We start from the raw sequence: 16232 nt of genomic DNA on the forward strand, positions 1-16232 counted from the left end.
ATAATTCATAACCAAAAAGCTTCCAATTTTACTGTTTAAATTGGTAAATAAAATCGAAACACTTCCTGAAAGCTGCTTATCTCATTATATTGGTTTATCTCATTATATTGTTAAATATCTGAAGGAGAAATGTTTTTAGCTCAGATATAATGTGTCTTTTCTGACTCTGTTTTTCTATAGGATAGTATAGAGTATAGGAAATGTTTTCTTCAATATACTATAGATTTCAATAGCTTCGCTGATAGTTAGGTTAGGTTAGGTTAGGTTAGAAAAATTCTTCCGTCTGACATTACTGCTTATGCTCAACTTTAAATTGCGAAGGTACAGATAATGCCGAGTATATATCGTATATACATATTATACGCGATGCATCGATGATGCATAGCGTATGTAAATTAATTTATATCCACAGGTAAAGACTACTAAGAACGCGGTGAGACGATAGTGACGAGATTATCGGACTCAACCGGGCTATTATTTACGTATTGTCATTTTATATAGCGATGAAAATCAATGATCGAGACGAGATGATCGCGAAGCAAGGTGTGACAGCAAAGCGCGATTTCTCATAGTTTTAGAAAGACTCTCGATTGTGTTTTTTGACAGTTATCGTCCGGGACGTTCGCGTGTTCGTTGGCAAGAATGTTCAAGTATATCTGGACTCTGGTATGCTGGTACTTTAGGCCTTTCGTAAAATGGTTTCTGCGTCACACCACTCAAATGTGCGAACTCCAGAGGATTTGTTACGGGCAGCCGTCCGGGGCGCCGCGCACGTTTGCCATCGAGGAGTCGCTTATGCAGTCGCGTAACGCGAATATTAGGACCCTCGTTGCATACCTAAACGACATCGCCGATCAACGAAGGATAACCACGAGAACCGAGCGCAAGATTCTGGAGGACGCTATCAAGACGGTACTAGTGACCAAGAACATCAATCCCACGGCGCATCCGACCTTTGCCAAATCTTTCGGCAAGTGCGTGGAACTGATCTGGGGTTATCGTCAGCTATCCATTGAATGCGAGGAGCTCAGAAAGACGTCGTACAACACGGAGAATCCAGATCATGAGCAGTTGTTGCTGAAATTATGGGATTTGTTAATGCCGTACGAATCTTTGGACGCTAGAGTGACCAAACAATGGCAAAAGATCGGCTTTCAAGGAGATGATCCAAAGACAGATTTTCGCGGAATGGGAATTTTAGGACTAGAGAATCTCGTTTACTTTGCTCAAGAGTATCCTAGCACAGCCACTCATGTGTTGTCTCGCTCTAATCATCCACGTTACGGTTACGCATTTGCTATTGTTGGTATAAATCTCACAAGCATGGCTCTGAAATTATTGAGAGATGGTAGCGCTAAGACTCACATATATAATTCTTCAAAAACTCTGCCGATGATTCGTGCCTTTCATCAGTTTTACTGTTATTTATTTTATCAATTTGATGGATTTTGGATTGAGTCTAAACCTAGTAATATGATGGAATTCTCATCGATACAAGAGAAATTTGAAAACAGCATCAGAATGGCATTAGCTAATCCATCAACTGTTTTTAGGATAAATGTGGCAGTTGACAATATTTAATGCGAATACAAATGCCTTTTACACATAAGACAAGACCAAAACAGGTATATGAATGATAAGTACAATTTTTTTGGATTAGCATATATATATATATATGAAACTTATATTTAATTATATTTTTCACAATATCTCAGCTTTGTTGTGTGATATTAAAATAGCCTTTAAGTGAGTAGATAGATTCTGTATTATAAAGCTATTTTTTCTTTATATAGTGATATAATTGAGTTAAAATGTCTTCATGTCATATATGTTCTCATAATTTTATTGTATTTTTCGTAAATGATTATAAGTTTAGCTTTTTTTCTCAATTTTATATAACTTTATACATAGATATATAAGAAAGAGTTTTTATTTGTGAAGAGAAATAGTAGATCACAACACACTGTTTAGTTTAACTGCGTATCATATATTTAGAGAGCTACTATGTATACAATACATAGTTTCTATTGATTTAAATAATTTTATTAAAGTTAAATTTATATATTCAATATTTTTGGTGAATCTATCATGTAGTATGCCATTGAAGTTTAAGCTTTAAGGCCCTCAGATGCCAAGAAATTCTATAAAAAATATTATATGTGTACTGATATATATATCTTCTCAAACTAATACTTTTCCTCTACTTTAATATTTGTTAATTATTTTTTCAAATAATTATGTCATTTTTAAAATAATTGAAAATTTGTTGATTAATCTTTATATGTGCCATTACTACTTGTATTTATTTTAAATAATGGTTTTCTATATTTAGCTCTTATTCACATATGTAAATAAATATTTGTTATATATTTGAAAATTAAATTCTGTAGAGAAGCTTTGCGAAAATATTGGCTTTAAGGCCATCAAAAATAGAGACCTGCCACTGAATATCTTGATAATTTTATGGGCATTATCAACATTGTGCCTCATATATTTTATTCACTAATAATTCGAAGCATATTTGTATATTCAGAGTATTTCTTATATTATATATATCTAACAAAAACAGATTGAATAAAACAGATTATATTAAAAAATCAATATCGATTTTATAAATCTACAACGATTAGGTTCATATAGAACATATATATGCATTGTATGGATAACATTAAAAAAAAGTGCATTCTTTGGCATAATCATGGAAGCCCAAATGGTTGTCAGATATATTCGATATAAAAATATGTCTTCGATAAACTTACTTATTGGTCATATAAGGGATTGATATTAACTTGGTTAAGTGGCTTATATTTAAATTCAAGAACCGAAATCTTTTTGACATCAGATTTCCTGCATTAAAGATATATTTCTGTAAAAAATTTATATATATATAACATATCGCACTTGCTACATTCCAATTCTAGGTTCCTTTTTTTTTCTTATCACCTTAATGAGATGTAATTTATTTACAAATTCTGCTCATAGAAAAAAACTGAATAAAGAACAGCAACAATAATATCTGGAGCAGTAGTATATATATACATTAATAATGGAATGTATTGTGTGTAATAGCTTGACAATAAAAGTCTTTTCTTGACAAAGCAGATTATTTATGCATTGCTACGTAACTTTTTAATATAATACTGCTTTGTCTTTTTTTTTATTATTACAAACATTTTCTATATTACTATTATGTATTTTATTATGTATTTGCTCAGATATAGCTTGAGTAAAAAATATATCTAATTTCTTGTGCCAGAATTAGTACAAATATTTGTACATTAAATTGTTATGCATTATTAGATATTCATTTTTCGTTAATAATTAAAAATATTTAGAGAAATATTATCAATATATGAACTTAATTTTGTAATATAATATCACTCACTCACACACACACACACACACACACACACACACACACACACACACACACACACACACACACACATATGGTACACATACCAATTATATATATTTTTAATATATTTAGATAAAATAATCGAATTTCCCAATTATTTTGATCAAATTTCTTGTAATTTAAAAGCACAGAAACTTTTGAAGAAGATATAGAGATTTGTAAAGATATATGCATATTATTAAATTTAAAGTTATACATTTTACATAACACATGTAATAACATCACGTACAATCAAAAACTATTTTTAATATTGTAGTTGATAATCGATATAGAGAAACATCCATACTATATCTTTGGCAAATCAAACACAGTAAACTTATTTTTCTTTTTTCTGTGGAGTTTCAGGTTTATGTTTAAATTTAGACACAGCTATAATAACAACTAATATTCCAATACAAATGCTGGTTAATTTCAATATCCATGGATTATCATGGAGCAAGTTTGCAACCATTTGTGTGAAATTATCACTGAAAAAATATACAATCATACACATTAATTTATATACTCATGAATAAGTTAAATCCTAAAATAGTTACATGCATTGTCAAACTCACAAAGGACTTTGAGGTACAGGCACTTTCTCTGCTCTTACATTTTTGTACCATTCTTTGGCAAATGATACAAGGGAATTAATATCATATCTTCCCGTATCATAACGGTACATTTTGCCATGTCTGAAGCTGTATAAAGTACAAAGTAATGTGTTAATATCAAAGTTATTTTTATCTTTCTTTTACACGCATGTGCATTTATATTTTAATTATTTATAAAATATTGGTTTATATCTATATGTACTTACAATATAAATTGCGGAGTATCGTAAACATTGAATCTCCTAGCTGTGGAAACCCCAGTTGTGGATTTATTAATAAGTGCTACATTTACTCTCTGCTTGAGCTTTGCACCGACTGTTTCCCATCTTGCAACCATACGCAAGCATTGCACACAGTCTGTACTGTAACTGATATTGGACGCAATTACAATGGATTGCTATTATTTATAAAAGAATTACTGTTCATCACAAGTAGAACTAAGACTTACAACATAACAAACCAATCGCCAGTTGTAGCACCACTACTTGCTTGTGTTAAATGCTCAAATGTATCATCTGTAAGTTCCTTTACTGCAGGTACTTTATTTTCCGTAAACATAATTAATATCTCTTCGTCGTTTAAACGTCCTAAAAAAAAAGGATGCAATGTAAATCTATAGTACAACTATAAATTTATAAGCACACATTTGAATAATAGAAATATATTTAGTGATACATCACAATGTATATGAAATGGTGAAACAGAATGTATTGTCACGGAACAATTAAAAATAATCAAAACATATCTATGCATAATTTATACTCCTTGTCAAATCCATACCATCGTACAATAGAGGAAGACCATGTCGGAAGAACAATAGAACTGGTTCTTTGTCAGTACTATATAATTGAAGTAATTGACTATCCACAGTCTTAACAATCCATGCAGACAAGGAATCAACTAAATCCTCGCGCAATTGGATCAGTTCATTTTCATAGTTTTCGCATTCTGAACAATCTTTTCTTGCTATATGAACAGAATTAAAACCATTCATCATCACAAAATATAATAATAATATAAAAAATGATTAAGATTCTGTTGTTTTGCATTATTGAAAATCTTATTAGAAGTTATTAGAAAAAAAATGTAAACTACAACATGAAACATATGGTTCATATCTATAAAAATAATCAAAGTAATATTATATATCTTATTAAAAAATTAACTGTAGCAAAATTTTAAATTATTGCTTAAAATAAATTATATTAAAATTGCAATAAGAAATAAAATTTTAAGGAACGTTATATAAATTCATTTCTAATATAAAAAATATATATATGCGTAAATGATAAATTATTCGTATATATAATTAATATATATATAATATCAAAACGCCCTTTTATTGATTTATATATTATTCCGCTTTATTTTCTCGCTCTCCATCTGAAAAACATTTAGAGAAATCGAAGAAAAAAAACAAACAAACTTACTAAATAGAACTACCACATATTTTTCGGTTTTTATGAGATTCAGGAGTTCTTCATCGTGAACTGTTTCAAGATTTGCAGCGTGTATGGCAGAAAAAATACATATCGCGATTAAGAACGTTAACATTGTTAATTCGCATAAAAAAATTGATAGTACATGAAAAATGTTCATGCACCGGCAACCTGTACACGTACACGTCAAACTTGACTCACGGAATAAATGAGAACCTAGAGAGGAAACTCTCATCTGTCACAGTTATTCACAGTCGCCGTGTGACAGTTGGCCACATTGCAAATAACTAGTTTAATATCTAGTCGCTTTCATTTTTTTCGCGTTTGCTTAACTTCTTAAATATTTACATGTGCATAGTTGGTAGCCCTTCGATTCAATTATTAATGTTGCAACCGGAAATATCTTGTTCTTTTCCGTTCGAGATGCGAATCGGTAAGCATTATTTTAAAAATTTAGTCTTCTTACAACATAATTTGATTATGTAAAGATAAAATTGTGCGTGTATGCGAACATAGAATTACTTTCATATACATAATTTTATGACAAATTGCTGATGAAACACGGTTTAGTAATATTGTTCACAGATTAAATAAAAATTAATAAAATTGGAAATAGGTACGCGCGCGCATTCTATACATTAGCATATTTACGTTTTGATGAATTAATAGATCGATAGTCTATTAAACTCTCGATACGAAAAAAGGACTGTACTAAATGATAAGTAATTAACTATTGATTTCATATTTTAGTTTTAATTTTTTATTTTTTAGGGATTTTATTTTTTATTTTTTAGGGATTTTTTATTTTTTAAAAGAAAATTTTTTAAATTAATTTTAATAATTTTTTCATATTAATTACATATAACATATTAAGAAGCTCTCTCTTTCTTTTTTAAAGGGATAAATTGAACGTTGAGAAATTTTCATTCATAATATATTTATTAATCTTATTAATTAGCTTTCGAATTCAAGCATTCGAATATTCAAATCAATCGCAAAAGCAATCGAATCACGTTAATAATTTATCGATACCACTCATAGAATGCTACACTAATCAATTTTAATTTCACAATTGCAGATTACGATTTCTAATCGATTTAATTATAATGATAATTGTAGCAAAATAAGATCAACAACAAGAACGAGATCTTTATTTCGTACTTGACTAAGGATGTAGGTATCGTACGCCATATTTACACGCTCATGATCAGTCAACAGACACCTGTCCCACCCGTAGACGTTTTTAGGACGCTTCGGACAGATTCGGATGTCTTACTGTTCCTTTTTGCCGATTACGCTTCGAATAGTTGATTTGTATCCTGTATCGTTGAATAGAATTGCACGCGTTGTATCGTCTCGAGTGAATAAGGCTTAATCTACGCTTTGTTAAATTGAAAGGAGGAATCTTATGTTCGCAAATAAGAACAGCGACAATTGCATCGTGGAGAGAAGCTGAGGACGTTCTTTGAGCCGAATTGAGTACCGTATTGGGTGTGTCACGATGCGTGCTATCATTTTAGCTTTGATATGCACATTCCTGCAGACAGGTAAACACATACATTAATGTAAATCCAGCACATACACTTCATGTACGTAACTTTGTGTTGAGAGATATATACAAGGCGTTTCCAAAAGATGAGAGAAAAATTTAAGGGGAGACTTCCCAGATCAAAATAAAAAGAAATATTTATATAAATATATCCGAAAAATGCTCCGTTTCTAAAATAAATACGTCCGGAAAATGTTCCGTTTCTAAAATACAGCCCCTGAAAGGTATGGCCAACAAAAATGCTTGCAAATAAAATGATAATTGTAGTACATTAAAATTAGAAAATTTAAGAAATATAGTACTAGTAGATCATAATCTAGGATAATATTGGGATAGTATTTTGTGAAACACCTTGTATATCATATTTTTCATTTCTAGCATCATATTAATTCGAAAAGGAAAAATTCGCTTTTGCCATTTGACGAATAATATAATTCGCGATAATACAGCTTATATTTTCAACTCAGATATATAAATTTCGATTTATTGTTTTAGTTGTAGCTCAACGTACTCCGACAATATCTTACATATCGCAGGAACAAATTAAAGACATTGGAGAGACTGTAGAGTTACAATGTTCAATTCAATATGCACAGGATTATCCTGTTTTGTGGATAAAAGTCAACAGGGATAGTGTACACGAGCAAGTGGCACTTTCTACCGGCACTGCATTGATAATTAGGGACAGTAGATTTGCTATTAGACACGATACAGCATCTGCTACTTATGTCTTACAAGTAAGACTTAATCGAAATGTTTCTGATTCAAGATATATTCATATATTTCAAACATTAATGGTACATAATTGATATATTTGATATTTCAGGTTAAAGATATACAAGAAACAGATGCTGGATTCTATCAATGTAGAATACAAATATCCGTGAACAATCTTATAAATGCAGAAGTAGAACTGCAAGTTCGTAGACCACCAATAATTAGCGACAACTCGACTCAATCTTTAGTAGTTAGCGAGGGACAACCTGTTATGCTAGAATGTTATGCCAGTGGCTTTCCACCACCAAGAATATCCTGGCGTAGGGAGAACAATGCCATTTTGCCTACCGGAGGATCAATTTATCGGTACGGCATAATTAGTGCAAATTATATTCTATTAATTATTTGAGTAAGCTGTGTATAAACTTTAGAAATATTACAGTGGTAATACATTAAAAATATCTGCCATACGAAAAGAGGATCGTGGAACATATTACTGTGTTGCTGAAAATGGCGTTGGACGTGGTGCTAGACGTAATATCAATGTGGAGGTTGAATTCGCGCCGGTAATAACAGCTCCGAGACCACGACTCGGACAAGCTTTGCAGTATGATATGGATTTGGAATGTCATGTAGAGGCGTATCCTCCACCAGCTATTACTTGGGTCAAAGATGATATACAATTGTCGAATAATCAGCATTACAGTATATCACATTTCGCAACCGCAGACGAATATACCGATACAACAATTCGAGTTATTACCATAGAAAAACGGCAATATGGAGAATACATATGTCGAGCAGCTAATAAATTGGGCAGTGCTGAAACAAAAGTTGAGCTTTTTGGTAAGAAAATCTAAAAAGAGAATACAATCTATATTTTTATATATTGTATAACCTGTAGATAATTTATATATATAGTTAAAACAAGATTACTTGTATATTGGATTCAGATTTGTCAATATGTTGACTTGTGCATGGTAAAAATAAAATATGCATCATATTGCTTAAATTATAAAGTTCAATATGTGTATATGAATGTACATCTTTTCCTTTTAAAATTTATTGTCTTTTAATTTTTATTTATTAATTTTTTTTTCTTAGTTATTTGCAATAGATTTATTTTAGTAGACAGCATGTTAGATTTGTTCCCTTGTTTGTTTGTGCAGAAACCATTATCCCTGTTTGCCCACCAGCTTGTGGTCAAGCTCTTTATGGAACTGGCGTAATTTCAGTTGCTTCCAGACCTTTGATAGTTCTAGTTTTATTAATAACAATAATGAGGTAAGTCATTTTTTATATATTTTTTATATATTCTTGCAATAATGAAAGTTTAAGATGATTACATTATTTGATTATAGATTCTCAATTAATTTCTATATATACATATATACATTATTCAAAAAAAAAATTACGGAACACTTTTCATACCCTAAAATTTGGGCTATTTCCAAATCGCTAAAACTTGGCGAAAAATCATCGTAGACCAAAAATTAAAAAAGCATTTTGAAAACTTGAAGTTTCAACTAACGCGTTATCGATGGTTTTAAAAAACTTGTCTATTTTCCTTGTTCAGTGCTTTAAAAAAGAATTCATTGTCTTGTTCCTTAAAATTAGGAATTTTTGACATTCTGCAGCTCGATAAAAAAAATTTCTCTCGAAAAATCCAATTCAAGTTTCATAAACTACATTTGGTACAAAATGCTTTTTTAAAAATTTTCCTACGATATTTTTGGATCGAATTACACGGTTTTGAAATTAAATCTTTATTTTTAGAAATAATATTGATATTCGGCGAAAAATCATCGCAAGTAAAAAAATGAAAAAAACATTTTGTAGCTTGAAATTTCAACTGTAACATGATATCGATAATTTAAAACAAAATTTTATTTTCTCATTTTTAGAAAATACAGGTTTAGTTTCAAAAACGTGTAACTCGGTCAAAGAAAATTGTAGGGAATTTAAAAAAAAGCATTTTGTTGCAGCAAATTGTTGTAGTTTATGGAACTTGAATTGAATTTTTCGAGAGAAATTATTTTATTGAGCTGCAGAGTGTCAAAAATACATAATTTAAGGAACAAAACAATGGGTTCTTTTTTAAAGCATAGAACAAGGAAAAAAAATTTTTTTTAAATTATCGATAGGATATTAAAGTTGAAACTTTAAGCTTTAAAATGCTTTTATAATTTTTTTTGTCGGTTTCGAAGTTACAACGATTTGAAAATAGCCCAATTTTGAGATTATAAAAAGTGTTCCCCATTTTTTTGTAGTAGTATGTGTGTGTGTATATATATATATGTGTGTATATATATATATATGTGTGTGTGTGTGTGTGTGATTTACAGAGATTTCCATGCCAAATATTAACTACCCAGGCCTTCAATGGGCAGCAGCAAACATGTGCGACCTCTTAAAATGGCTCTATATCATTAGCTTTATTGTTGTCGCAATAATGCTATAAGACCAAAACTTAAGCTATAAAAATCTCAATTAATATTTTACTAATTAACCTTGTCTATTTCATCATACGATTATTCTTATAGTTATTTACGAACGGAATGATTTATATTATTGATAAAAAATACGCATGTTGTAATATTTGTGACGTTTGTATTGTCACAGTGCAATTGTTAATACAATTTTAATATCATTATTTTCATATTTTAAACACACTACAGTTTTTTTACAATACTTTCATTTTTAGAATCAATTTTTATGTATATATATATAGATATTTTAGATAATTTTTATTGAAATTTCCATATCAATCTCTATATTATATACATTTTCTTTAAATCTCTACGATTGATCTCGTCTCTTTATATTGTGCGTAATTATGCTGCTCAATTTTTACAAATCGTACATCGAAGAGTTTTAACTTCATTGAAACGATATTAAACAGAAATGAGAATAGATTAGTAGAATAAAAGAAAGTGTATGATAATAAATGTAACATGATTTTTATCTATCATACTGATTTGCTACTTGTTAACATTTTAATTATTAGAAAATAACTTTCATACTCAACTTCTGAATAGAGATCAATAATATACAACAATATTGGCAATATATAAATTATAGCATTCCAGTACACATTTATGATGATATACGATATTATGTAATGTCGCGTGGAGATAACATGACAAATATCTTTTGGTCTCACTATCAACTGATAAAAGATGAAAAGAAGCAAAGAATAATGACGTTATAAAAACGTTATAAAAACGACGTTATAACATAATATTATCTTATTATCTTATAAATAGTCATTGGTAGTTACAAGTCGACAATATGGATTTGTTAATATTATATAGAAGAAACCTGATGGTAGAAATATCCAGCTGTTAATATAAAAAGGTTTGAAACGTCATGAACAAAGAAAACAATGTTGATGTTAGTGCCTTGTTCGTGATAAAGTGTAATTCGTATTACAAGTAAAATTATAAATGTGTATAGTTTTTAGGCAATATATTATTTGTATTTATGTATGTTACTTATACATACATAAATAAGATAACATTTAATGTGTTTTATCAGGCACATATTTCTTGCTAAACTACTTACTCTGCACACTTATAACTAAATTTTTTTTTTAACAAGGCATATCATGATATATAACCCCCAATAAGTAAAAATAGGAATATAGAATCTCAATAAAATAACAGGATCCCCGCGTGCGTCAAGTTTTGATATACTCTTTACAAATTTATACGATTTTATACTTGTTAATATTGTAATTTGTATTTGAATCTCGACACCATGATACTTATAATATCTATAATAACTGTAGTATTATTTATATATGTTGTAATACAATTTATATGTATACTATCAAATATTATGACTTTAATATAATAATAATAAAACTTTATAAAAATAATATATCTTATTTTTTTCTATTCCAACATACAATATAAAAATCTCATTTCACAATTTGAAAACAGCCTTGCTTATGTCTCCCTTCTTCAACGCGTCCAGAGCTTCTTTATATTGGGACAAAGAGAATACCTTAATTCCTAATTTATTATAATCGAGATATGTCTCAGACATTGGCTGCAACAAAGCTAATCCTTTAAGAAAAGAATAGGGATTTATCATCACGCCTACGATGGTCAGCTCTTTTTTATAAACCTGCCGAGATACATACAGAATAATTAAATAATAAAATACAGAATAATAATAGACAGGATTGGGTAGTAACTTAAACAATTAATAGTTAAATTAAACAGTTGAAAGTTAATAACTTTTAATTTAACTTAATTTTAAACATGTTAACTTTTAAATTTAGTTAATTTTTGGATTATTAACTTTAAACTTAATTCAGTTAAAAAAAAAAACTCTTATCCAAGCATGTTAATTAAATATTAATTAAATATAGAATAATTAATTTTTAACAAGTATATAAAGTTCTTATGGCTATGCGATAAGTTTACCTGAAATGGTTCAATTGACAGCTTCGCTTTCGGATTAGCGACACCGAATACGCACAGGCGACCACCGTGATCTAATAAAGAAATGGCCGCTTCCATCGCTGGAGCAGAACCACTGCAGTCCACAGCTATATCGAATTCCTCTTTTATTTCGTTTGGATTTGTAACTTGATAATCTAAACCTATATATTAACGCATAAATATATCTCTATTAGAAATTCTCTATTAGGAATTCTTTCAAAAATTATTCATGTTACACAAAAAAAATAATGTTTAAAATATAATACTTTAATATATTTTTCAATATATTACCAAGATGGGCGGCGAGTTCTCTCCGTTTTTGTTGCGGTTCACTAATAGTGACAGTCTTCCTGAGACCGTGTAAATGAAGTAGACAGGCCCATAGTAAACCTATGATACCGGCGCCTATTACGAGAACTCTGTTCCCTACATTTATGGGATTGAGCTTGTCCCAACCGTGAGCAAGACACGATAAGGGCTCACTCAGCACTGCTTGATGCATTTCAATTTCATCCGCGATCAAATAAACCTACAAATTGCAGATGTACATATATACAATAGATGCGAATAACAGATATAGATATCGCGGTGTGATAAGACGATATGTATGTATACAAGATGTCTCGAAAGAAGTTGATTGTTTTCATAATAAAGGACTATAGCCAGTTTGGACCCCGAATGAACAATCATGAATTATATATTAATTGATAGGGGAGCATTTACAAAGTACGAAACAAAAGGTTTTAATTAAAGTCTGACGAACATATAGACCATTTATTATATAGTCATAATAGTGAACTTTTGGAGCTCTAGCATTTAGGGGACTCATTTTATAAGATTGTGCCTATGGAACTTTTTAATCCTCTTTCGATGCCCTGCAATTCTAGCCATGTCTCAATGCTATTCACTGAGGGTCCAATTTCAATAAGAAATTGGGCATAGTCCTTTTTAACAATGAGAAATTCTTCTACCAATTCGGAATCGATTTTTTCTTAGCACAAAAAGACATATCGTAGCAAGGGAAGTCATTATATTTACTCGAGCCTATATTCTTCTTTATCCCTTCATCCTTTTTTATCACACACTCATCAGGGTGCCCATCCAAACCTTGTAAAAAAATTTTTTGAGAATTTCTTTGCAAGTGTTTTTGTTCAAAATTTCAGGTAAAGAGAATATTTTAAAGATTTTTTAATTAATTTCTACAATAAATGTTTTTATTGCATGCGTTCTTTAATGTTTTTCACTCTTACGAAGGAACAACACGAAGCGTCTTAAGTTTCAAGTTTCCAAATTAAGAAATGTACTGAAAAAAACTGAATAACTTTTGTAAGATAAACATTTTTCACTTGCATATAACATTTTCTTTTCTTTATCGCTAAAAATTACAATAAAGAATATGTACTGTTTTGTTAAGAGATTGAATATATAAACAGAGAGAGAGATAAGTATATATTTATAATACATCTTAAACACATAATTCACTTAGCTTGCCGACTATTTACAATATAAGAACAAAATTATTAAAAAAAGGATTTGTTTTATTTAATTTATTTAAAAATTTCCTGAATCAACAATAAAAATGAGAATTCTCTGATTTTTCCAGATACAAAAGAAATCCCTAAAAATTCATGGTTTTCCATGTTTTCTTCAGGGAGTAGACACCCGTTTTCCTTGACATTTTTATTGAGTGAAAATCGATTTCAGAGATTGGACAAACAATGTCATTATAAAATGTCTGGTTTTTTTTTGGAACGCCTTGTATATATTACCGTACCTGCGTTTCTGGGACAAGCGCGTGTGTGGCCCATCCTCCATCCCTAAAAATTCCTATCGTATTATTTATACCACCGAATTTACAAAAATGATAATTTGCGTTGTGGCAGTGATCGCATTTGTTGCATCCGCTGTTAGGATCCACGGCGACTCGTTGACCGACCTTAAATATGGTCACTTCGGATCCAAGTTTATCGATCGTACCTACGAATTCGTGTCCAAGAGTTAAAGGCCCATTCTCTTTACACGGAAAGGAACCCTGAAAGAAAGTATTACACGTTAATATCGCGAAATTCCATATATATATACCCGCTCTCGTGCCAGACATGTATCGTGATACAAGAAGCAATTAATAAGAATAAAATTTTTTAACAACATATTTTGTTGAAAATTACGTTACTGGAGACAAAATGCATTATTGAATGTATTAGCAAAACGTATCAATATCTTTAAAATCACGTTATAAATTTTTTATATTTTACAATTTTGATGATAAAAAAATTATATATATTTGCAATGATTTTATACTTCCAAAATATGAAGATCCGTCCCACAGATTCCGGAATACGCGATTTTAATTCGTACTTCATTTGCTGCCGGTTTAGGAAGAATATCTCGCTTTTTTAAAGTAAGCGACTTAGACGACAGATCAAAGCTCAAATATTCCATCGCGTATTCCTGCTCAAACCGTATCGAGAACACTAACTAAAATTTAGTTGCTACAATCCAATATATATAAGTTTACCATAAACGTATATGTTTATCACATATACGTTATCACACATACGTTATCTTGAATGGTTGAGCAAGAAGTATATACATAGTTGAAACATTTCGCTAGAGATACGGGTTGTCAGTTTGACGTCACGCAAAGATCATGACTTGTGTAAGCAGAAAACGTAAATAATAATGTCCAAGAACAAAATATAACCTTTATGTATTAATATATATATATGTACTAACAATAAGTTGTGTATTAATAATAAGATGTACAATTAAAGCAGAAATAAAAACGTGACAAATATGAAAATTAAATTTAAAAATAATTTTATGTATGAAAAAGAATTGTAAAAGAATTTGATTCTATTATAAGTGAATACAATTATTTAAGCAGGATGAGATTTTACCAAAATAAGGATAAGATTTTAACAAAAATAGATTATTGATTAATAATGAGATTAATAATAAACTAATAAGTGTCTTACAATTATAATTTATGTATTCTTACATTCAAACGGCATTTTATAATAATTTAATAAATAATAAATAAAGATTATAATATTTGTATGTAAAAAACTTTATATACAGGAACATTTTGTAAGAAAAATACTTTAAAATTCTCTAAAAAACTGCACATTTAAAAAAAAGAATTATTTTAGGATATGTATATGCGTGTTTATATATATAGAATGAACATTATTTCTAAAATTACTATATTAGTAATTATAGCAATTATAATCATTAGATTCCTTTTACTTATTGGAAAAAGTACTGGTGTCAGTATCATGTAATTTACAATTGTGAACAGATGTTGCACTTTAATAATTATTAATTATAATCAATCATTTAAATTATTTTATTACGCTTTAACGATTATAATCAATCATTTAACATTACGCTTTTAATCATTAAAACTTCTCGTAAGGTAAGATGTGTATCTGTATATTTGAAGTTCTGTTTCTCTATTAATGGATCAATAATGTTATGTGTATAAAGTAATGTTGTAAAATAAGAAGTTCTCTTTTCTTTATACTACTTTGATAAGAAATAACAAATTTATTTGTTATTGTCAAAACAGCTATTTATGTCATTATGTTTTAGGACGTTTTCTATTTCATAAATTAATTCGATCGAAAAATGTAAGAAGAGAAGAATGATTTTTTTCTCAAGATATTTTTCTTATAACTGGAACAGACTTCTTTTTCCTATTTTATTCTAAATTAGAATCACATCTAATATTTCTATCTTCTTTAGAATCATACCTAATATTTCTATCTTCTTTAATTATATATACATATATTATCATTATTTCACATAGATTACATATAATCTTTCGATATTGTCAAATAAATTTTTAACGAATTTGTAAATTCAATTGTTTAATGTAAATGAAGACAGAAGATTATCAGTGTTTATTTAATCAAATAGATTTAAAAATATGCTTATGAATATTAAAAGTTGAAACAAGAAAAAAAATATGTGTATAAATATTAGTTAAAATCTAAAAAATCATACATTTGCTGATTTTTATATTTAAGATCATCTGAAAATCATGTTATTACATATTATTGT

General features: G+C 29.2%; 4 protein-coding genes across 5 annotated transcripts; 2 read left to right on the forward strand and 2 right to left on the reverse strand.

Moving 5' to 3' along the window:
• Positions 1-244: 244 nt before the first annotated feature.
• Positions 245-3028, forward strand: LOC138942628 (ELMO domain-containing protein 2). 2 transcript variants are annotated; one of them, XM_070312995.1, is made up of 3 exons: positions 245-321; positions 413-543; positions 607-3028. In XM_070312995.1, exon 3 carries the CDS (start codon positions 643-645, stop codon positions 1579-1581), a length of 939 nt encoding a protein of 312 aa, XP_070169096.1. In that variant the 5' UTR covers positions 245-321; positions 413-543; positions 607-642; the 3' UTR covers positions 1582-3028. The 2 variants fall into 2 exon arrangements, with proteins under 2 accessions (XP_070169096.1, XP_070169095.1); XM_070312994.1 differs by having other exon boundaries at positions 413-3028.
• A 105-nt stretch (positions 3029-3133) lies between these two features.
• On the reverse strand, positions 3134-5639 carry LOC138942629 (uncharacterized). The gene is made up of 6 exons (XM_070312996.1): positions 5442-5639; positions 4792-4977; positions 4460-4598; positions 4218-4379; positions 3973-4098; positions 3134-3885 (listed from the first exon to the last, which is right to left on the reverse strand). Exons 1-6 carry the CDS (start codon positions 5608-5610, stop codon positions 3735-3737), a joined length of 933 nt encoding a protein of 310 aa, XP_070169097.1. The 5' UTR covers positions 5611-5639; the 3' UTR covers positions 3134-3734.
• A 1018-nt stretch (positions 5640-6657) lies between these two features.
• Positions 6658-11532, forward strand: Lac (septate junction protein lachesin). Its single transcript, XM_070312898.1, has 6 exons — positions 6658-6997; positions 7495-7736; positions 7826-8082; positions 8159-8562; positions 8886-9000; positions 10062-11532. Exons 1-6 carry the CDS (start codon positions 6952-6954, stop codon positions 10081-10083), a joined length of 1086 nt encoding a protein of 361 aa, XP_070168999.1. The 5' UTR covers positions 6658-6951; the 3' UTR covers positions 10084-11532.
• On the reverse strand, positions 11284-14652 carry LOC138942574 (sorbitol dehydrogenase). The gene is made up of 5 exons (XM_070312900.1): positions 14469-14652; positions 13942-14199; positions 12459-12696; positions 12150-12328; positions 11284-11847 (listed from the first exon to the last, which is right to left on the reverse strand). The coding sequence occupies exons 1-5, from the start codon at positions 14607-14609 to the stop codon at positions 11644-11646; spliced, it is 1020 nt and encodes a 339-aa protein (XP_070169001.1). The 5' UTR covers positions 14610-14652; the 3' UTR covers positions 11284-11643.
• Between the last annotated feature and the right edge of the window lie 1580 nt (positions 14653-16232).

This window comes from Polyergus mexicanus, unplaced genomic scaffold (genome assembly GCF_030449975.1).
Source record: "Polyergus mexicanus isolate NDT 795.1 unplaced genomic scaffold, iyPolMexi1.0 SCAF_23, whole genome shotgun sequence".
Lineage (NCBI taxonomy): Eukaryota > Metazoa > Arthropoda > Insecta > Hymenoptera > Formicidae > Polyergus > Polyergus mexicanus.

Excerpts from the sequence above, each read along its gene's own strand:
- Lac (XM_070312898.1), top strand. The coding sequence starts at position 6,952 with ATGCGTGCTATCATTTTAGCTTTGATATGCACATTCCTGCAGACAG. Across the intron at positions 6,998-7,494 it reads ATGCACATTCCTGCAGACAG|TTGTAGCTCAACGTACTCCG; the intron begins GTAAACACATAC and ends TTATTGTTTTAG. Across the intron at positions 8,563-8,885 it reads AACAAAAGTTGAGCTTTTTG|AAACCATTATCCCTGTTTGC; the intron begins GTAAGAAAATCT and ends TTGTTTGTGCAG.
- LOC138942628 (XM_070312994.1), top strand. The coding sequence starts at position 643 with ATGTTCAAGTATATCTGGACTCTGGTATGCTGGTACTTTAGGCCTTTC.
- LOC138942629 (XM_070312996.1), bottom strand. The coding sequence starts at position 5,610 with ATGAACATTTTTCATGTACTATCAATTTTTTTATGCGAATTAACAATG. Across the intron at positions 4,978-5,441 it reads ATATGTGGTAGTTCTATTTA|CAAGAAAAGATTGTTCAGAA; the intron begins GTAAGTTTGTTT and ends CTGTTCATATAG. Across the intron at positions 4,599-4,791 it reads TCTTCCTCTATTGTACGATG|GACGTTTAAACGACGAAGAG; the intron begins GTATGGATTTGA and ends CTTTTTTTTTAG.
- LOC138942574 (XM_070312900.1), bottom strand. The coding sequence starts at position 14,609 with ATGGAATATTTGAGCTTTGATCTGTCGTCTAAGTCGCTTACTTTAAAA. Across the intron at positions 12,329-12,458 it reads AGAACTCGCCGCCCATCTTG|GTTTAGATTATCAAGTTACA; the intron begins GTAATATATTGA and ends GTTAATATATAG. Across the intron at positions 11,848-12,149 it reads TGTCAATTGAACCATTTCAG|GTTTATAAAAAAGAGCTGAC; the intron begins GTAAACTTATCG and ends GTATCTCGGCAG.